The sequence below is a fragment of the Harpia harpyja genome, chromosome 3, assembly GCF_026419915.1.
Source record: "Harpia harpyja isolate bHarHar1 chromosome 3, bHarHar1 primary haplotype, whole genome shotgun sequence".
NCBI lineage: Eukaryota > Metazoa > Chordata > Aves > Accipitriformes > Accipitridae > Harpia > Harpia harpyja.
This window is the reverse complement of record NC_068942.1, coordinates 46,258,068-46,278,714: the sequence shown is the minus strand read 5'-3', so window position 1 is coordinate 46,278,714 and position 20,647 is coordinate 46,258,068. Positions and strand designations below refer to the sequence as shown.

The 20,647-nt window shown below is 48.4% G+C and overlaps 1 protein-coding gene across 2 annotated transcripts; it reads right to left on the bottom strand.

The window, feature by feature from the left end:
* Window positions 1-861: 861 nt before the first annotated feature.
* BMF (Bcl2 modifying factor) lies at window positions 862-19,680 on the bottom strand. Of its 2 annotated transcripts, XM_052782439.1 has the most exons (5): window positions 19,570-19,680; window positions 17,951-18,115; window positions 16,690-17,010; window positions 15,573-15,736; window positions 862-1,931 (listed from the first exon to the last, which is right to left on the bottom strand). In XM_052782439.1, exons 3-5 carry the CDS (start codon window positions 17,003-17,005, stop codon window positions 1,830-1,832), a joined length of 582 nt encoding a protein of 193 aa, XP_052638399.1. In that variant the 5' UTR covers window positions 17,006-17,010; window positions 17,951-18,115; window positions 19,570-19,680; the 3' UTR covers window positions 862-1,829. The 2 variants fall into 2 exon arrangements, with proteins under 2 accessions (XP_052638399.1, XP_052638401.1); XM_052782441.1 differs by lacking the exon at window positions 17,951-18,115 and having other exon boundaries at window positions 19,570-19,679.
* Between the last annotated feature and the right edge of the window lie 967 nt (window positions 19,681-20,647).

The following is a 20,647-nucleotide window of genomic DNA, read 5'->3' as shown; positions in this document are numbered from 1 at the left end:
TATATGAATTATTAACCATCATGGACAAACATATTACTCTAGCTCTAGCTAGAAAAATAACGTAAGAGGAGAAAAAAAGCTTTTCTCACATAAACTCTCCTTATGTTGAAAGAGAGTGACTGTGAATATATGAAAGCAAAAAAGGCTTGGGGACCTCTTTCAGGGAGCTAAAGCACATTTTGCCATAGTAGAGCAGGATGCAGATCAAGAGAATGGGGCTGGGAGAGAGGGAGAAAGTCCAAATTTAACTGTGTTCAGCAAATTGTTACCAGACACTACAGCGCAATGATGAGATTATACAAATACCAGAGAAAGCATGAATTAGAGAAGGCTATGCAGAGAGTCATGGAGGAGAAAGTGTATGTGCAAGTAAACTACTCTTCCCGTACAGTAATGCTTGTTTTTGAGAGTGGACCAGGAGCAGAAGAATTCCTCAACACCTGAAGTCGACGTTTGTAACAGGACTGAGGAGCAATTCTCTGGATAGCTCTTCCTCACGCTGGTTGTATCATTTGAGGCCTACAACAAGGTGCAGTGGCAATATGGAAACAGTCTGAAGAAAATAAAGTCTGTATTGCTTTTCTGTTCGTGTTTTACCCTAGTTGTCACTGTGTTTGCGAACTAACCATATTTAAGGCTACAGAGAAGTAGCCATCGGTATTTAAGACTACTTCCTTTTGGTAGGGTGATTTCGCTGTGCTGGTCCAATAGTGTCAGTCATATGGACAAACTTCTGAGTGCACATAAACCGGGAACTGTTAGATCTCCCTTGAAGTAATATTACTGCTGCTAGTCAACATATGCTTACAGCAGCCTCCAAACATTAAATACTAGAGTAATGGACAGACTGCTTGTACAGTGTACATGTCAGACTAGTTGCTAATTAATTTCCCTGTCAAATCCTGAAGCAAAACTATCAGATGCCTGGAACCTAAGCCTTCCTGACCGACCACATTATAGTAAGAGAAAAGAAAAACAAAACAAAATAAACACCCATCATAAAAATAATAAAAACATATACATTAGCATTATAGAAGAATGATGCTTGTGTCATATTCCATGGTTTTTGGCTTCATGCTGGCTCACGGGCACTGCGAACACTGAACTGGAAGCAAACAGTGGCAGAAACTAATAGCCACCAGCAACCCCAGGAAGGTTTAACTTTAAGACTGTTCTACTGAAATGATTTTTCTATTGATGGCAATGATAAAGAACAACTTCATGTGAGAGAGCTGCAACTGGTGCCCAATGGAAAGATTGAAGAGATCCTATTTCTTTGTGATTTTCTCTCACACAGCATGCAAGGAAATAAACAGTAACCCATGCAGAAAACAAGTAACCTGATGGATATAAGCTACATGAATGTTTTCATTGCTAAAAAGAACTTTCTTTGTGGAGGAATTGAGCATCTCTGCTCTGGAAGATACCCAAAGTATGTTTAGAGTCATCAATCCCAGGCATCATTTTTAACTAGCAGCCAAAATGTCACTCCTGCACTCTACCATTGACTAACACATAGGGCAGAGGAAGCCGTTAGTCTAATACCTGCCTCCCTTGCACAGAGGTCACTGGCGCGGGGAACCAGCAGCAAGCTTTACCAAACACACCCACATTCTGGCTTTCCTTCAACAGTGTTGGACAAGAGCTCCCTGCCTCGTGAGGCAGGCAGCAGCAAAGAAGAGTCCGTAAAAAACCCCAAACTTGAAGACGAGTATCAGAAATTCAGAGTCCTCACATCCGGCCGGCGGTGTGCAATGTCTCGCCCCCGAACCAGTGTTTGTTCAGTGCTCCCTGCAGACTGGATGCGGCCTGAAACAGGCGGGCGAAGCTCACCTCTGCCCAGTGTGGTTCCTGTTCGCCTCCGCGTTTAAGGCCAAGTTGTGTAGGAAGAGAAAAAGCTGCCACCACACTTGATTTCTGTTCTGCTGATGCTGTAGAGGAGAACAGTTGAAGCAAGGTTATTTATATTTCTAAAATTGCAACATACCACTTCTCTTTTCCAATAACAACTCAGTTACACTTTTCAAGAGCAGACACTTTAATCCCATCAGCATAACAAGGGGGTGCAGCAAGGGATGAGGGGAGAGAGGGAAATGATAAGTTCTCCAGAAATAATTGTAGCTCTAACATTACAAAAAGAAAAGAGCAGACCCTTTATGCATTGTGCACAAGAGGATTAAACTTTTTTTTTGCTTGTAGGATTTTGCAGAGTTTAGCCAAGTGCTGTTTTTAATCAGATTGGCTTCTGAGCCTTTCAAAAGCCCCAGCTGCATGAACAAACAACCTTTTTTTTTTTTTTTTTTAAAAAAAAAGCCCCCCTTCACCCCAAAAGTAAAAAAAAAGAAAAAAATATAACTGGTGATCCATCTGTAAGTGATTTGACACCATGAAGGTCAAAGGGTTAATCTTCAATTTAAACCACACTGCTGAGACAGCAAAACTCTGATTTCATCTAGTACAAGAAAACACATTCGTGCACACACACACTCCCCCACCCTCCCCCCACCACATTTTCCTTCCCAGCATCTCCAAGATAATACTGCCCTTTTTATAGCCACTTTTGACAGTAAGCCATAAATAATCAGCCTTGGAGCCCTTTCCTACTGACTGGAGCCAATTAAACCTTAAGCAAGAACATACTTGAAAACACACAAAAAACCAAAACCAAGAGGTTATTTCAGGTCCCATTGTCAAGGAAGAAACATGGGAGTTGAGTTTCAGGGGGACACCAGACTATATAATGCAGCTTTGGGGCAGGGACACTGTTCCTTCTTTTGTTATATGTAATCACCCCTGCAAAAGTGGCTCTGATTATACCCCCACCTTCCCGCACTTTAATGGCATCTCATACAAACAGGTGGGTTTCTCTTTACATTGCCCAGCCTGGGATACTATTTCACCTCAATAACCGACCATCTATTAGAAGTCAGTCTTTGTTTTCTCATCCAGAATTCCATATTTGCTAAGCAGGACTGATCATTTCTGGAAAACAAAACAAACCAGCCCCAATCCCCCACCCCCACCCCCCAATCCCCAGCAGACGAGGAAACAGAAGACTGGCTTCCAACAACTTTGCCTCAGTACACAGGAGTTCATAAAAGAGCGCTGAAGCACATTATATGAACAAGATGTTTCAACTCATATTAGCCCAACAGGGCAGAACAACATGGTTGCAAGGCATTCTTTACGTAATCACAAGTAAGAGGGAGTTAACAACTGGAGTTGGTGTATTGGAGATGTGTCAATAGACAGCTCTTCAAAGCCCTCCCAGATAGTCATTAAATTACGTTCGTATTTCAGTGTGAGTAGGTCTGTGCCATTTGAATCTCAAGTACACACAAAACTGGCTTCAGAAAACCAGTGTTCATCTTGCATCTTAGCAGTGGGTCATTCTTCTTACCTTCCAGACTTTACAGTTGTCTTCTGGATTTAGAAGAGTTCACACAGATCCCATCACACATTTCAACACCATTGTGTTTGGAGCATAACCCACAGACAGTGACTCTAGAGCCTGGTGTCATTTATTTCAAAGTTACCAGCACTGGGTTCAGTCCATACTGACCAGGCATTGCTAGGTTTACAGGTGAAAACAATCTTTTATAAACTATCCCCTAGGGCTGGGTTACAAAAACCTGATATGGTCTCAAAGAGCAAGATGCTTTTTGTTTTGCTACTCGCCTCTTGGTTTGACAAGGCTTGTCCTTCCTTATCAAACTCCAGAGATTCTTCTCACCCTCCTCCACAGAGCCACACTCCCAAACCTGCTCAAACACGCACGTGGAACCATAATGTCCGATGAAATCTAGATACCATGTTTTTATCAAGCTATTACAGCTTAAGCAGACTGCTCCCTAAACAGAGATCTTTGGATAGCATGTCAACGAAGTGGCATGCAAGCACAATGCCGCCTTCTGCAGTTTCAACAAGTAAGGAACTAGGCTAGGAGAGCACGGTGGACAAACATACTATAGATGCTCTGAAGACAATCTGCTTTGACAGATTATTTTATTCTATTGGCAGCCAAGAGGGTAAAGAAGTGTCTTCTAGGGACTTAGTATGGGAAATGCAAAAGGATGCTTAAAAATTGGTATCGAAATCCTGAACTTGAAATATATCTCAGCATCACTGGTGGACCCTCTTTAATGGAAACTCTCGTGGAATTTTATAAAGTGGGTTAATCTGGGGGCAGACGAGAGGAGGTGTGCCGATCTGGCACGTGCAATTTGAACTATTCCAGTGTCAGGAGGACAAACACATGTAAGAATACCCATATGAATGTCCTGCTTCATGCAGGAGGCTGCTTTGCACTTCTCACACACCATAAGAGGTTTCTAAATATTTTGTCTCCTCCTTAAGTTTTACATGTCACCTCAGAAGAAAAGGATTACTTGTTCTTTGCAGTGATAGGTAAAAGAGGACACGTTCAGGGAAAAACAGTGGAAGGATTGAGCTCATCCTCCTCCCTTTTTTTTGAAGGAGGGGAGCTTTTTGAGGAAGGTATTGGGTTTTGGTTTTATTTGGTAAATAAGAGTTTTAGAGCTCTACTTTAAGAAGGATTACAGACCTGCAAGAGAACCAGTGGGATATGGCATCACAAACATTGAGAAAAAGTCTTAATTTTTTTTTTTTTAGTTGATATTCTACTGTGTTTATTTCACTGTCTCTTGAAGCCACTTTTTTGGTACAGCATTTTTGTCCTTCTCCAGTTAAAAATCTTTCACACTATTTGCCTAAGACACTCAAGGAGATTTCCATGCAAGGGCAGAAGAGGAATTGCTTTACCCTTGTTTCCCCCTGCTTATAAGAAGCATAAGATCTCAGATCACTTTATGAAGGATGTTGACACCATTAATTTTGTTTTGAAGTGAAAAAATAGAGCACTAGGCTTAGGGCAGCTTTCCAGGTTTTATTCCTAGACCTAGGGCTTGTATTTCCCTGGGTCCGTATTCAGCCAGCATTTCCTTCCACAGTGGTGTAGTCCCACACACACTTTCACTGGCTTGCGTACTGAAGCAGCCCACTCACACTGTCCTCTCCTCACACTAGTGCAGGAAAGTGAACTAGAGCAGGACAATGATCAAGGCCAGAACTAATCTGGTAAAGAAGTTGCCTTTACTATTGATCAGGTCATCCTAATCCATCTGATCCAAGGCATCAGACAGTCAAGCTGATGCTTGTGCCAGCACAACAGAAAGGTGACCTGAGAAGAGGAGCAAGCTGGGACCTGCTTGCTTCAGCAGCAAGCCTAGCTAAACGGGGTTTAGAGAGTCATGGCTTCGTTTCTGGGCTGTTGTGCTTTCCATGGTACTAATTCAGCGTGGGACAAGAGCCACAGAATGGAAATGGCAGATACGCTTTGCAGTAGAGATAGAGTAAACAATTTATGGAAAGAACTGTCCCAGCCTAAAAAATGTCCTTTTCACAAGTTTCAGTAGCTTTTCCCTAGATACGCCTCTGCCAAGACCAAAATACTCAAATATTTCAAGACTGAGGGTTTTTTGGTGTGGTATAATTTAGCTGCCAGGAAGGACAGAAAACCCAGGAGAGTGACTCCATGAATTTCGCATCTAATTTTTTCAATGTGATACATTTCAAGTCAATTCTTACACTTTTCTAAGACTGATAACTATTGTGGCACAGGTTTATAATTTTCCTAAGCTTCACTATGCTGCTTTGTCCCTCATCAAAACAATTCAATCCTCAGAGTCACTACTGCACATAAGTATCAAGGATGAACACTCCACCACCTCTGTGCCATAGCAACACAATGAACATTTTGAAGCTCCTTTCCCAAGATGGAAAGAAGCCCCTTTTGCCCTCTATACTAACTGTAACTAAAGATGACTAGACTTGTGAATACAGTAAGTCAACACAAAGCTGGAAACACATAAAACCATTTCCTATTGCAGCTGCTGCTTTTTAAAGGGGATATCCTTAAGAGACTGTCTGTCTGAGGCATTAGCATGAATGCTTCAATGAGTCACAAGGAAAGGCCATTTTACAGGAAAAGTGTCCTCTGCAGCAACAGTACATTAGTGAAGCCTATTCCATGAACTGTGCTGAACCAGAAGCCAGAATAGTGGTAAACAAACACAAAAAACCAGCAAGACTTTTACTGGAAGCAAATGAAAGAGGGACACGATTGACCTGACATTTATTCCCTCCCCATAATTAATTCCTAATACATGTTTCACCCTGTAAGCATACAGATATGCATCTGTCAAGTAGCACCTCAGATGTCAAAAGCTTTTTACTCCTACCAAGCCCTTGCACGGGGTGATCAAGGGAAGATCAAGACAGGTAATACACCTCAAAGAAAATGTTGTCCCTCTGATACAGCTCCTTGAATCTTTGAGCATAAATGTTTAACAGATGAATAGGATTCACTTTTCCACCTGATACATACCTGCCATTAATATCCTTCCTTAAAAAAAATAAAGAATAAGTTCATCCTATACACATTGTACGTGGCTCTGATACATTCCTATCACATATACAGAAGGGTACACCTGTCTACCCTCTTGATCTCGTGGGCAACTTCTGACCTTGCTTCATGGCTTCCAGATGGTTAAGGGTCAAATTCTGATCCCATCTTAACTCGAAAGATTAAAATATGGCCATAAATGGCACTATTAGAGCAAAAGAATAATGGCATATGTATACATAAAAACATCATTCTTCCTTTAATGACTAATACAAGTTTTAGCAATAAGTTGTTGGGATTTTATTTATTCACTGAAAACAAAAATACTTGCACACCGGGAGCAGTTGCTGACTCATCGCTGAAGGCTGTTTTGGCTGCCAGGTGGCTGGAGGCATATTGTGCTACCACAAAATATGCTTTAGCTTAGAAAGACTAGAAAGTCACAGTCCCCAAGGCAACAGAGGTTACAGAAGGTGTCCCCCGCTGGAGAGAGAAATGCAGGCCAATGGAAGTCAAGTACAAATCTTACCAGCTGTGATTCCTAATGACCAAAGAATAATGCATGTGTAAAAGCAGCAGGGAAAAAAAGGAGACAGTAACAGAGAAAAACCAAAAGAGGAGTTTAGCAGCACGATTTCTCGTGGTGACAGAGAGAGCAGGATGAGGATCTTCCTCGGGGATCTGCATCCTTCTGGCTCGCAAACCCTGCAGCTCTCTTACATGAGACTAAACTTGTGGTAGAGGGAGGCGTCATCTCAAGTACTGCTTCCTTTCTCAAAGCATCCGTCAGGCTTTGCGAAGCAAGATAAGCAACATGCGTGTTTATGGAGAGAGGATATACAGGAGCAGGCGCAGCAGGAAGGATGAGGGGTGCAGGAGACCCCCAAAACCCATATACGGGCTGCCCAGCCCAAGCAAGGGGGCCAGCGCTGACCCCTGCCGAGGTGCTGGTCCGAGCAGTAGCAAACAGCGACGTTCATTGCCCCAAACCTGCTGCAGGCGACAGCTGCGCAGGTGAGCCCTTTCTCAACTTTCTTGTAGTTCAAAAACAAACACGCAGCCACTCACGCCTTCCTCTCCAGAGCGGGCAGGAAGGGGAAGCAGACAGACGCCATGGCAACAGCCAGCTGACGGCAACCTGGGAAGGGCAACCACCGGCCACCGTGTTCCCAGGCCCCCAGCCTTCCCCTCCTGCACCCCCGGGGGGCACGCCGGCTTATTTTCCATCAATACAGTAAATAAGGGTCTTGCATTTCCACAGAGCCGCACCTGATACCACTCTCTACCTGTGGCACAGGGTCCAGGGGGGATTCTCCCTCACGCTGTGGGAGGTGGGGGACAAGGGTGCAGGGAGAGATGCCTAGGCCTCTCCTCCGCGCCCAGGAGAAGACACCCACCCCCTCCCACAGCCCCAGCTGCGGGCAGCAAGCGCAGGCAGGCTTATTCACTCAGACCCTGAGTGGGAACTGACAGAGCTATTGCGCAGCTTGCCCTGTTTGTGACCTAACCGGCACAGGCCGTGGGATGGACTGACCTTTACTTCGCATCGATTCCCTCACCACCAGAAGAAGGGAGGTGCTCCCGAAACCACTCACTGCACGGGAGACACCCCCTAGTGATTAAAGCATACCTCGGGGCTTTGGTTAAAATAACACTTTGCACGTTTTTGCGGGAAAATACCCTGGCCAGAGGGGTGAGGGGGGGGCGCAGGGCCCTGGCCCGGCCTGGGCACAGCGCTGGCTGCCCTGCTGCGAGGGGAGCCTGCAGGCAGGCGGGCAGGTGCAGGGCTGGAGCCTGCGGGCAGAGCAGCCTCTCGTCAGCAGTTCTGATGACTCAGAGGCTAAATTTAGAGAGCGATATAAACACAGCAGCCGCAGCGCAAACACTGCCCGGCAGAGCCGCTCTCACGCACGGCCCTCTCGGCCTCCTCCTCCTCCTCACCGGCCGGGGTCCGCACGCCTTTCCGGGACTCTCCTCAGCGGGTGGCTGCAGACCCCCGCCACCAGCGTCTTGTCAGGCGTTACATCAGGAGAAACCTAACTGGGGTTAATAGAAGTTGCCTCACTGCTTTTATTTTTAGATCGCTATTCTTTCTGCTGTGGTACGGTCCTCAGAAAGATTCCTTTGCCATTGGCGAGGGTAACTACCAAGGAGAAACAAAAAAAACACCAAACAGAGACTATAAAAGCCTAGCGGGACATTCCTCCTCAATGGCTTGAAACAAAGGAGGACTCTGCAGTTGGGCGCTTGCTTTCCTGCCTTTCCACCATAAAATTTAATTGAGTAAAATACAAACATGCACACTCCTCACCATAAATAATCAGCCCAAACATCTCATCATCCCCCTCAGAGATGGCAGTATCTTAATAGGATCAACCAACCTAAGCAGAGGACTGGAGGCAGAACAACTGGGTTCCAACCAGCAATCCCTGCATGATCTCAGACAAGTTATAACCTGCATTTCCTAGTCTCCCACACTAAAAAAGAAGTGGAATATTACCACAGTTATTTCTTAATTGAAAAATAATTTCTCAGCTGTCACACTGCTACAAGCAGAAAGCACGTTACCGCTGTCACAGCCGGCACAGTGCTGCAAGAGCCAAGGAAATGCAGAAGAGCCTGCGGAGACTACTGGGGTTGTACAGGAGAAGCAGCAGCACCGAATGCTATTTAAATCACACAGCGATACTGCAGGTGATGTTAGAAATAGTGCAAAACAATTCACTTGTACTGTCCCAAAGAACTACTTGGTGCTCTTTCATGTGGGCAATCTTGGTATTTTGAGGTTGTGGCCCCACTGCCTTAAGACATGGCAGTCCTGCGTCCAGCGGGGTGAAGGATTCACAGCGCGCCATTGCACAGAGCTTGCACCGCTCTCTTGCCACCAGGCTCCCTTATCCTCTGCCTCTGCCCACTTCCTCCACCAGAGCTAGGCAGGAAGTTTTGCTTTTTAACATTATCCCCTATTTTAAGCAGGAACAAAACCATAATATATTTAAATCTTTTGTCAGCTGAAAGCGTAGAGAAGAAGGATAGATTAGGCTGATGCAAAAATTTCGTGTTTTTTATTAAACCAATATACAATGGTTGTATGTGACTGTTGCATCAAGAGTTCACATAGCCCAGCCTCGAAGAGCAGCAGCCTTATGTGGCTGCCTGAGGAAAAGCAGAGGGCAAGTACATGCAATAGCTCCCCCTAATACTCTTTCAGCATCTAACTAGTTTGAGCTCAGGACTTCCCGAGTCAGATCTGGTTTCTGTTTATTTAATGTCTCCTTCAATGGCCATAAACTTGTCCCGATTCCCCTTGAACCCAGATAAAGCTCTGGGATGCACAATGCCTCGACAAAGAGTTCCACAGAGCTACCTATCACATGAAAAACTACCTCATTTCCTTTAAGCTGGCTCCTACTAGCTTGACCTGATTTTGCCTAGTTCTTGTACTGGGAGAAATTAGTCTATCCATCTCCTTCATGTCACTTTTGACTTCTGCATAATATTGCTACCCTCTTGCTTTGTGTCTTTTTTAGGCTTAGCAGTCCTAGCCCATTTTTTCACTTTTCATATGGAAGTTTCATCATCCTTCTTGTCTTTCTCTGAACCTTTTCCAGTTCTGCTGCATCATTTTTTGGAAGAAGGAAACCAGAACTGTATGTAACATTCAAGATATGGGAGAAACATGCATTTATACAGTGGCATAACTATGTTCTTGTTCTCAGTTTCTTTTCTTAACGTACCAAAGAATATAATTTCAGATCAGATGTGAAAGGGTCCAGCAAGTTTCTGTTAACCTAAATGTCAAGTAATCCGCTCCAAAGGCAGCAGGATTTCAGAACAGGTGCTAGGCAAGGGGCAAGAGGTTGCTGTGTCATTTGTATGCATAGGGGAAGGTGCACTTCCAAGCCCACCTCTTCCTTCATTGTGATTTGTCAAAATGGAAAAAAATTCTAACAACATTAAGCAAAAACTCTGTCTCCACTTCCTCATATCAAGCTTCTGACTCCACTGACTGAGAATTCCTCTTTCCCCTATGGCACCCTCCTTCCTTCAAGCCTAGGATCCCAATTCCATAGCCCTGCAAGAACTTTGCTTTACATCTCAATCTTCCCAACCTCACACCCACCCTACCGCCTGCCCTCTAAACCGGGCTCACGCACTTCACGAGTTCTCCATCTGGTACTCTCCCTCACCATGATCCTGCATCCTCAGCTGGAAATTCAAGTCCTACACCAATGGGCAACCCACAGACAGCAGAGCTGAAGAAGAGACCCACTGCTTTGCACAGCAGCTGCAGGGACCAGCAAGCACTAGCCAGCAGAGAAGATCCTGAAAGGTACTGACCTACTCAGGAAACGAATGAAAGCACTTACCCCGAGTCTCAAAGAGACTGCAGGTACAAGTACAAAGTATGGAGCTGCCGGTGCTACAGGCTCAGCTGCAGGACAGTTTGAGAGTCTCTGCATTACATTATTAGGAAGATTTCTGAACATTTTTCCTAAAATGTAAAGTCATCATAATGGACAGTTTCCTGCAAACAATTCCAGTTTAAAAAAGCAACTGCTAAAAAATTCCCCGAGTGTCCTCAATAAATGATGGAGAAAAGCCTGATGGAGTTTGGGACATGTAGCGCTGTGTGCCCACTCTCTCACGTGATAAGTTTCCGACAAGAGACACGGGCTCCCTGTTGCATAAGCAGAAGTGTCTCAGAGGAGGCCTCGGTAACTCTCATGAGAGACAGAGGGGAAAAAATATGCAAAATGTAACAAGTTTCACTTTCAAAGGAAAACAACATTTCCTCCTGGACATTTTCAGTGTCATTAACTTGAGGCAAACAGGTACATGCCTAGCCGTCTGTCCACAGTCGGTGTGGATGCAGGCATTTGTGCTCTACAGGCTGCTCAAGCCCGTTGCAGTGACAGCAAGAGAGTAACTTGCTGAACCAATTGGGGAATTTAGAGAAACAAAGTTTTCTACAGCTAGGCCCACGGAGGCTTTTTGAGCATGGTCAGCATATCTAAATCAACTGCAGGATTCCTGATGTGTTGGAAAGGGACTTTGTTGTTGTTTGTAATGCACTTATTTACTCAAGAAAGCTCAGCTCTGATTCAGCATCTGGTTCTCATTGAGGCTCAGCTTTTTTTAAACTGAGCTTGCCAGATGGGTTGACTGAAGCACAAGGAGGTCAAGAGACTTGTCTGAGGTCATACAGCAAGTCAGTGGCTCTGCTTGGACACAAGCCCAGAACTGTTCAAGGCTACCACTCCTTGGCTCTTAAAGAGACAATTTTATCCCCTGTGAAGTGATCTTATCACCATGAAGAAGAGATGTGATAAAAGCAGTCCCCTCAAAGCTGCAGCCTGCCTAGAAAGAGTTATTTTATTCGGAAAAAGTCGTGGTGTTCCAGTGGCTCAATGGAGCAAGACAAACTGAAGGGGTGTGATACTGATATACAGTGTCATCCACCCCACTCTTGTATAACCCCATGTTCCTATGGGGCAGCTTTATGCTGCTGCTGCCGCCGTCCCTGGTTGTCTACTCACATCCCATCTAGCAGCACGTCATGTCGTGAAATACCCTGTCAGTTCAGCACAGGTTGAAGCCTCTTCTCAAGCCAAGGAAACTCAAGTGCACTCAGGACCTGAAGCAGAGCCCAATCACTTGTTGCCAAGGCCTGGACACGTGGGGCGCAGGCAGCACATCGCAGCCGACTGACCAGCAGATCCCATAAGCTCAGCTCTGTCCTCCTTTACCTCAGAGTGCACTCTTTAAGCTCTGCCACCAGCTGGGCTACAGCAAGCAGTTCACAGATCCCATTGCAAAGGCACACGTGCTCCAAACCAAGAAGGAGGTGGCAGGTTCTAGGTTCTCCTGCAGAAAGCATGGCTTGGCTCTACCTTTGTTTTCCAGGGGCAGGGTGAGAAAAGCACAACAGAGGGAACATTGCCAGAAGCTACACAGCCTGACAGGTACGAGGTACTAAAGAGCTGAAGAAAACATAGATGGGTCTCACATGGCATTCTGCAGAGCCCTCTGCAAACTGGATCAACCTGTAGCAGGCTCTGCTACTTAGGAACACAGAGCGTTGCTCAAGTCCTTCCTATAATAAACTCAGCATCTTAAGGAGATGAAAGCCGCAGAGTGCTAGGGAATGTTGCGTTGTTGCTCTAGCACTGTTCTGAGGATAAAAAAGCCAGTTTTTAAACTACTGTATTCTGTTTAATATATTAATAGGAAATGAAACCCTGAAAGTGGTGTACATGCCAAAAGCAAGCATAGGTGTGACCAACTTTCTTATTCTTACGATATGCATACCCAAAAATCTTTTGTGTAGCCAGGAACCACAGAATAAATACCACATAGCTCCGGGAGCCCAGAGAAGAGATAACAGTGACTCTCCACAGTTCCCAGTGTGGGATGGGGTTAGACCGTGCGTGCAGCTGAGTCCAATGACAACTCAGTGACGTCAACCTCAGCAGCTATTGCCTGCTCAGTTCCTCTCGCAGCCAGGGATGTACGTTAACCGGCGGCCTTTGTGTCAACACAGTCTTGCTGCTGCGGCAGCAGAATGGGAGCCATACCTGAACCGCTGGAGAGTCTCACAGAACTCAAGACCCATGAAAGGGCCACTCCTAAGCTAGCTGGATGCACTACTCCAATGCCGAAAGCCTTTCCTAACTCCCACTGAAAGGGCACATACGTTTTCTTTTCACAGGTTCACAGATAAGATGTTTTGTAGGCTCCGAAAAGAGGCACAGTTTGTTGAAAACCAGGCTTGCTCCCTCTCAGGACTTCACAAGACCACACTGGTGTGACTAACTTCGTGGTATTCAAAATCTGATTCAAGACACCACTCTGGAAAGTTGGTTTTGACCAAATGTTTGAGACAAGCTGGAATGGGGCATCCAAATCAGGGATTAGTTTCACAGCAAGATAAATGACAGCCCAGTCTTCCAGATCTCAGAGACTGCCCCTTCCAAACCACAACACATTGTGAACCAGTTCACGTGTCTCCAGGGGCAGACTGCTTGCTTCTTCAGCAACAGGCTGGGAAGAGTCATCGCACACGGGACGGAGGGGCTTCTGCATAGATCTGTGCCACAAGCCAAAGGAAATCCTCCATGCAGGGCTGGGAGGGAAGGGATTGGGCACGACAACAAAACACTCCATGGGGAACGGTGCCTTGGACACCAATATGTGGCTCAGTACTCAGTTTTCCTGACAAACAAGAATCCCTCAACGGATCCAAATGCCAAGGCCTATCCCAGGGTCGGGCTGTGGAGAACCACTGGCTGAACTATTCCGTCCTCGGGTTAAGTTTTCGGGTTGGGGGTTTTTTTTCCCTGTTTTGTTTTCAAATTTAAATGGCTGAACGGCTCCTCTCCCCCCCCCCGCCCCCCCTTTACAACTTGTTGGTCTTCCAGTTCAAACAAAGACAGCAGAGCTCCTCCTCTGCTGGCTGCTCCGCCGGGTAGCGCCGGCCGACGCTTTTGTTTACTAACTCTCCCACACGCTTGGCCGACGGGCCGCTCGCCTGGGCCGGCAGCCCTGGCCGCCGGCCTGTGCGTGGCACCGGGAGCCCCCGCGGCACCCGCGGCTGGCGGCTCGCCCCGGGCCACGGGGCCGGCAGAGAGCCCGACCCCGGGCTGCTGTAGCGGGGCCGCCTTGGGTGGGCATTCCTGGGTGCGTTTCCAAGGGACAGACTTCAGATAGGTACCCCCCCCCCCCCGCCCCGTCGCCGAGATGAACGGGGTCAAGTTACAACCAGTTCCACCACTTCGCTCCAGGGCTCCTCCACCGAGGTGGTTAACCTTCCCTTTCTTGTGAGAATCTGGCTGGAGAGAGCGGGGTCTTCAGCTATCGCAGGCGAAGAGGTCGCGCTGGGGTAAACCCCGCTCAACCACACACAACCCATGTTAAAAAATCTCCTGGTAGCTCGTTATTCCTGCAGTTTGCTAAATGGCTTTCACAGCTCCATCTACATTTCTACAGGCTAATCTTCCTGTTACAGCTCCTTTAATCCTCCTGCTATTTGGAGATGAAGAGTCCCAGAATTCCCTCACCTTTCTGATGACACAGACAGGACCAAACCTTTGCCCGGCCGCGAGCCACATTCTCTGACCAGGACAGAGATCCTCACTTACCTTTGAGAAGAATTGCAACAGATCCCACAGTTAGCAAGAGCACCAACTCACTTGGAGTGAGAGAAGCTTTCTGTCCCTCTCTGAAGTCAGCAAGAGCGTCAGCTTCTTCATACGCAACCAGATACACACTCTTCTTGTTGGGCTTGCATAAAAGTGGCAAAGTGCTGCCTATTGCCAAACCTCTGCCACCTCTGACAAACTCTGCATGGGCTGGGATTTCCGTTTCATCTCTACTCAACAGGGGAAGGAGGGCAAGGAAGAAAGAATCAGGGGTTTTAGAGGTGCTGGTTTTATTTTCTTTGAAGAGCAGGGTTTCTTTTTTTTTTTTTTTTTTTTAAAGAAAACAAAATCAAGATTCTGGAGTGTGGTTTTCAGACCTGATGGCATCTTACAGCTGTCTTTTGTTGTGAGGAAGTTAGTCACAAGTCTGAGACACTAGCTAGGACTGTCTGACAGAGGAGTTGCTAGCAAGTCTAGCATGATCTAAATATACTCCACAACATTTCAGAGAACTACCCCTAGACAACAAGGAGTGTCAGAACAGACTCCAGGCTTGTTGTCATCTCCAAGATGAGAAGTGATATAAACCACAGCTTATATCAAGTGTGGCCCCACTTGGGCCACAGAAGAGAAGACGCTGGTGGCGAGAAGAGTGTAGAAGAGTAAAAGCTGTAACAAAAAGCAAGGGGGAGATCCCTGGGGAAAGCCTCAGTGACCCTGTTGCTGATGAACTGGAAGACCTGGAATAGCAGCAGCTAACACAGAACAGCTACTTTCCCAGGCAGTAAGTGCAACCCCACGCATTCTCTTCCCTCCACCTGCCAATCTTTAGGAAGAGCCAGCAATCTAGCATAAGCAAAATCCATCAGGATACTCCTGCCATTTTATTGCTGCTGGCAGTCTGCTGCCTTAGACAACAGCCCACTTAGCTGATGCCTGGAGCCAGTCTTCTAGAGCACCACTCTTGGGTAGCTAAACCCCCACCTTCCCCTCCAGAGACACCCTACCCTCTGTATGTGGAGCCGGTGGAACTGGTCAGCAATGCACTGCAACTTCCGTGCAATCTGCACCTCGGCACGCGCTTCCCGCTGACCTTCCTGAGGCTCCTCTTGGAGGTGTGGATCCAATGCAAAGCCAACTGGAGGGACGTGTAAACGGTAACCAGCATTGCCTGCAAAACAGGGATCAGAAGAGTCATTCTTCCAGCGCAAAGAAGAGCTCTTCTACTCAGTACACTTTACGGAGGAAAGAGCTGCACATAATCCTAAATTTTTGACTCATGTTAAAGTCCAGTTCCTGAAGCCCAAACAATGACTGTATACCATAAACATGCAGTAAAACATTTGCTCAGCTTTTAAGTAGATTTATATCGATTAAGCAGAGCATTGTGTTGCTTTCCATAATCAAATGACTGGCAGGATCTTATACTTGGTTCCTTTTGCTTGTTTATAGTTCAGCCAAGTGCTGATTTTTTTTTTTTAATGACAATTTTGCAGTTTTACAAGATCTCTGCCTCAAGTTGTCTCCCATTAAAGGTTGCTGTATCTTTTCCATCAGACTTTTCTCAGTTCTCTGGCATTTAGTGGGACTGATTTGAATTAAAGCTGAATCGGATACACAAAGCTGAGTGGAGTCCCATCAGTTACTAGTAAAGTGCTGGGTGGACGTGCTACTTATTCAACAACCTTAACTCCAATAAAGAGCCTAAAAGCTGTCCCACCAAGTGTAAATTTTTGCATTTCCCTCTCTCCACTGAAAACTTCTACGAGTCTTCCCTATGTGGATGAGACAGCACTAGAAGTTAAAAAATGTGGGCAAATCGTAGGATACGAGGTATGGTGAGCACTTAAACATCTAGCAGTAAATAAAACATGACAGAATAATGCCAAAAAGAAAGAGTAGGATTATCAAGGACAGCCGAAGCAATGAGCAAGTGCCTGGTTCCTGCAGTGGACAAGCAAGGGTAAGAAAATTTAAGCTGTCTTTCCTGAGGTTGTAGGACCAAAGCAAAATAATTTCAGTCCTTTAATAAAATGCCCTAATGAAAGAAACCTTGCTTGACTGGGGAAGTGCTAAAGGGACAGTTTCCTTGCTGCAAAGCTGGTGACACTGGAGTGCTCTTACCATAGAAGAGTCTCCGGGGCTCTTCAGTGACTCCACAAGGCAACATAACATCCTGACTGGAAGAGGACGGGCTGAGTGTTTGAGTTGCCTTGTCCTGCTGCTCAGGATGCCTGATACCGGGACCACAGCAGTGTGTGAGGGGGAATAGTTGAAACCTCCCCAGAAGGCAGCTGTAGGACTGGTTCTGTGTGAAAATGCCAGTTGCAGTCATCTCACCAGGCTGACCTGCAAGTCCAAAGTCATCAGAGTGAAACACGTCATCGTCCAGCCCATCCAGGCTAGAATAGTCCTCTTCCAGGTAGCTGGGGCGATCCATTGCTCCTGCAATAAAGGGACATTTGAGGAAACAGCTAAGACACAACAAGAACATTGTCCAGGGGAGAATGCCTTCTACTCCAACAGTAAAACACAGTTCTTTCTTCCACGCCTGCCTGCCTCCCTCCCTCCCAATGCTGCCCATCTGCATGGGCAGGAGAAGCGAGTGACTCAGTGGTGAAGGTCAGGGCTCTGTGGAAAGTCCTAGAGTACCAGGCCAGAGAGAGGCAAAGTTCACACGTGTCTAAGGGTCCACCCACGGCTCCAATTCCACAACCGGTCACAAGGAGAGAGAGCCAACCCCCAACCTCGGCATGTAGAAACTGAAAAGACATTGTTTTAAAAGCAGCCCCAATCCTTCAAATCGCCCTGTGCCAGTCAGCTTCTTTGGGGTCTGCTTTGCTTTAGCCTCCCGTATTTGAACTTTATGGTATGCCCCATTCACTTTTTCCCATCTGTTACTTATTGATGAAGAAAAGTTATTGTAATCACAAGGCTGCAAGGCCAGACTTTTAAGAAACCCCAGTGGTTGCAAAACTCAAGAGCTGGCAAAGCCATCTCTGTGAAGCTCTCCATAACTTCTCCCTATAAGGGCCAACTTTCCTTTCAACTTCTCATTTCTTCCCTCAGCTCAACTTAAGACATGTCCCAAACTTAGCAACACAGTCACTTCATTACCCCTCTTACCCTCAAGCCTACACGCACTCTCAGCGCATTAGTTCACCCTACTACTAAATAAAAAACATTGCTGGTGTCAGTGCTTAAAGCAGGAGTTCTGTAGCTGCCATAGTAAACACTCCTGAGCTCTGTTGCAGCATGAAGTTGGACAAAGATGGTGGGAAAAAAACCCCCAATAAACCCTAAATCACTATTTCAGAGCTCTTTGCAGACATATAGTAAATAGAAGCAGATTTACCAAAAAAGACACAAGTCCCTTTACTGTTACCTGTGCATCTAACCCAATTGGAAGACAGTCTCCTAAGAGATCCATCTCCAGGATTTCCACCCAGTTCCAAACAAGGCAGTGAAATTCAACTCTTCATGTCTCTTCCTTTGCTCTGGTTTGCGAAGCATTTAACAGAATGGAAGACTAGCAAGAGGAATTTCAGGCCTGAAGGAGACATTAATAATAATTTTATAAGGACGTGTTCAGTGCTCCCCATGGTGCTCCCATCTCCCCCCAGGTGAGCAGCACTCACAACACCAACATGCTGGAGGAGACAAAGGGACAGAGCAGTGCAAGAACTGTCTGTGCAGGGCTTTAACTCCAGGGCACTACCATTATTTAAGTTGTTGCATCTCAGCGGTTCACTCAGCCCAGACACAACTCCCGAAGAAGATTTTGCAGAGCAGAACACATACCAGCCCCACAGCTGGTCCAGCTCCGCTGGATGACAGCGGTGCTGTCTTGGCACAGCACTCATTCTCATCCATGGCTTAAAGTAGCACACTGAAAGGGCTTACAGGTCCTGAGAGGCTGGCATAGATGAACTCCTGCCAGCCCTACTGCTGGATCGCCATCACCTGACAGAAAGGCAGGGCGATAACATATTTTGTCTTTGCAGCAATATTTGCCAGATCCCATCCGCCAGAGCCCCACTGGGACGCGGGCATTCCGCGCAAGAAAGTGCAACAAAAGCACAAAGCTAGCCGGCTAGACGAAACCCTGAACAAAAGAGGGTTTAGAAAGCAAGAAGTTTTACTCGACCTCCTGCAATACGGTCCGACTTTGTCGCAGAGCTCTTAGGAAACGCTGAAGAGAGAATGCCGAAGCAGCGTCAAGGATAACTCATCCTACGACTCTTCCACGGTCTTAAAACGCAAAACTCACGCTGGGAGCCGCCGGCTCCGAGAGCCGCCGTCTCTCGGCTGGGAGAGACGCCGAACAGCTTGGGCTGCGGGGGCTCTGCCCGACGGCGGGCGCAGGAGCCCGCGCCTCTCCAGCGCCCTGTCCGACCCACGGCGCTTCCACAAGAGAGCCGCCAAACCCTCCGGGCCGAGGCAGCCTCCGGGCCGAGGCAGCCTCCGCGAAACCCGGCCGCGGCCGCGCTCTGACAGGCGGAGGGCCGGCAGCCGGAGGGAGGGCTCAGCACACACGTGCGTGCCAGCTTCCCAAAACAAAGCTGGCCGGCCTCGCTTCGGCACCGCCAACTGCTTTTAACTCTTCCCCTTCCGGGCTCCAACCTCGCAGACTGACCCCCGGCCGAGAGGTTTAAACGCGGCTCCGCCGGGCAGCGCCGGGCGACCAGACACCCCAGCCCGGCGGGGCGGCCCGGGAGGGGCAGCGCTGGCTGCCGCTAACGAGCCATCGCCCTGCATCGGCGAACCGCTGCCCTCTCGGTGCCCGCCGGGCTCATTCCCAGCCCGCCCGCTCCCCCCGCCGCCCCGGGCGCCGCGGGACCCCGGGCAGGAGCCGCCTCGCACCGCCCGGTCGGGCCGAGGCTGCCCCGGGACGAGCCCCCTTCCCTGTCACGATCGCGCCCGGCCTCGGCGCCGCCGCGCTGACCGGAGACCTGGCTCAGCGGGGCCGGCCCCCAGCGGCGAAAGGGCTTCCCAGGCACTCACCGAGAAGCGGGACGGGCGTCCCGCGGGGCCGGGGCGTCCCGGGAGCCGCCGCCGCGCCTCCCCACCGCCAAACTGCCGCCGCTGCCGCCGGGCGGACCGCGAACAGCTGACGGCGGCCCCGCCCCCTCCGCGCCCCGCCCCCGCCCGCCGGCCAATGGGCGGGGAGGGGCGGGGCGCGCCGCGAGGGGCAACCGCCGCCGCCGCGCGGGAGGTGCGCCCGGCCCGGCCCGGCGCGGGGAGCGGCGCGGCGGGAGTCGCCTCCCCGGGCAGGCGCCGGCTGAGCCCGGCCCGGCCCGGCCCGGCCCCCGCGGGGGCGCGGCCCGGGCTGCCGTCTGTCACCCCACAACTCCCCGCTCGCAGAACGCCGGCCGGGCGAGCGCTGCGGCGGAATCCCGGGCACTCGCCTCGCCGCTCTCCTCATCGGTGCCGGGTGTGGGACGGAGGCGGAGGAGAGGGCCCAGCCCGGCCGGCGGGGCCCGCCAGCCCAGCCCGCGGCCCGGAGACAGGGCTGCGCGACGAGGAGAGCAGCCTTCGCTTAAAAACTGCTTTTCCATCCCCAGTCTTTGCGGGGAAAGAAAGTGCTCCGTCCTGTTTCAGGTGGGAGCAGGGAAGTACCTCTGTCTGTCAGTCAGCCTTCGGCGGGACTCCCTGCTGGGACCAGGGCCCCCCGGCGCCGCGCTCGGCCTGAGCCTACAGCCACAGCACTCATCCCAAGCCAGGAGCAGAGCTTTCGACACGGGCTGGGCTAGGTTTAAAATTGATGGGAGTTTGACTCCGGCTAGTTATTTTCCAACAAAACTCTTACTTCTTGGCTTTAAATGACTTAAAGTTCTCCTTGACTTTTAAGGTACCCACTGAGGTATGAGGGTCAAGGAATGCTTTGCAGCATGTCACGCTCCTTCCTGTACACGAGTAACGCATGGGACTAGAGAACTGAACTAACAAGGATAAATTCTCAATAGTGCTTTCTGTGAAGCCTCCTCACTGAGAAGATTAAGAAAAAAAACCCAAAACCCAAGCCTCATGCTCTGAACAACAGCTCAGTGCCATTTACTCTTACTCTACTGTTGATTTATCA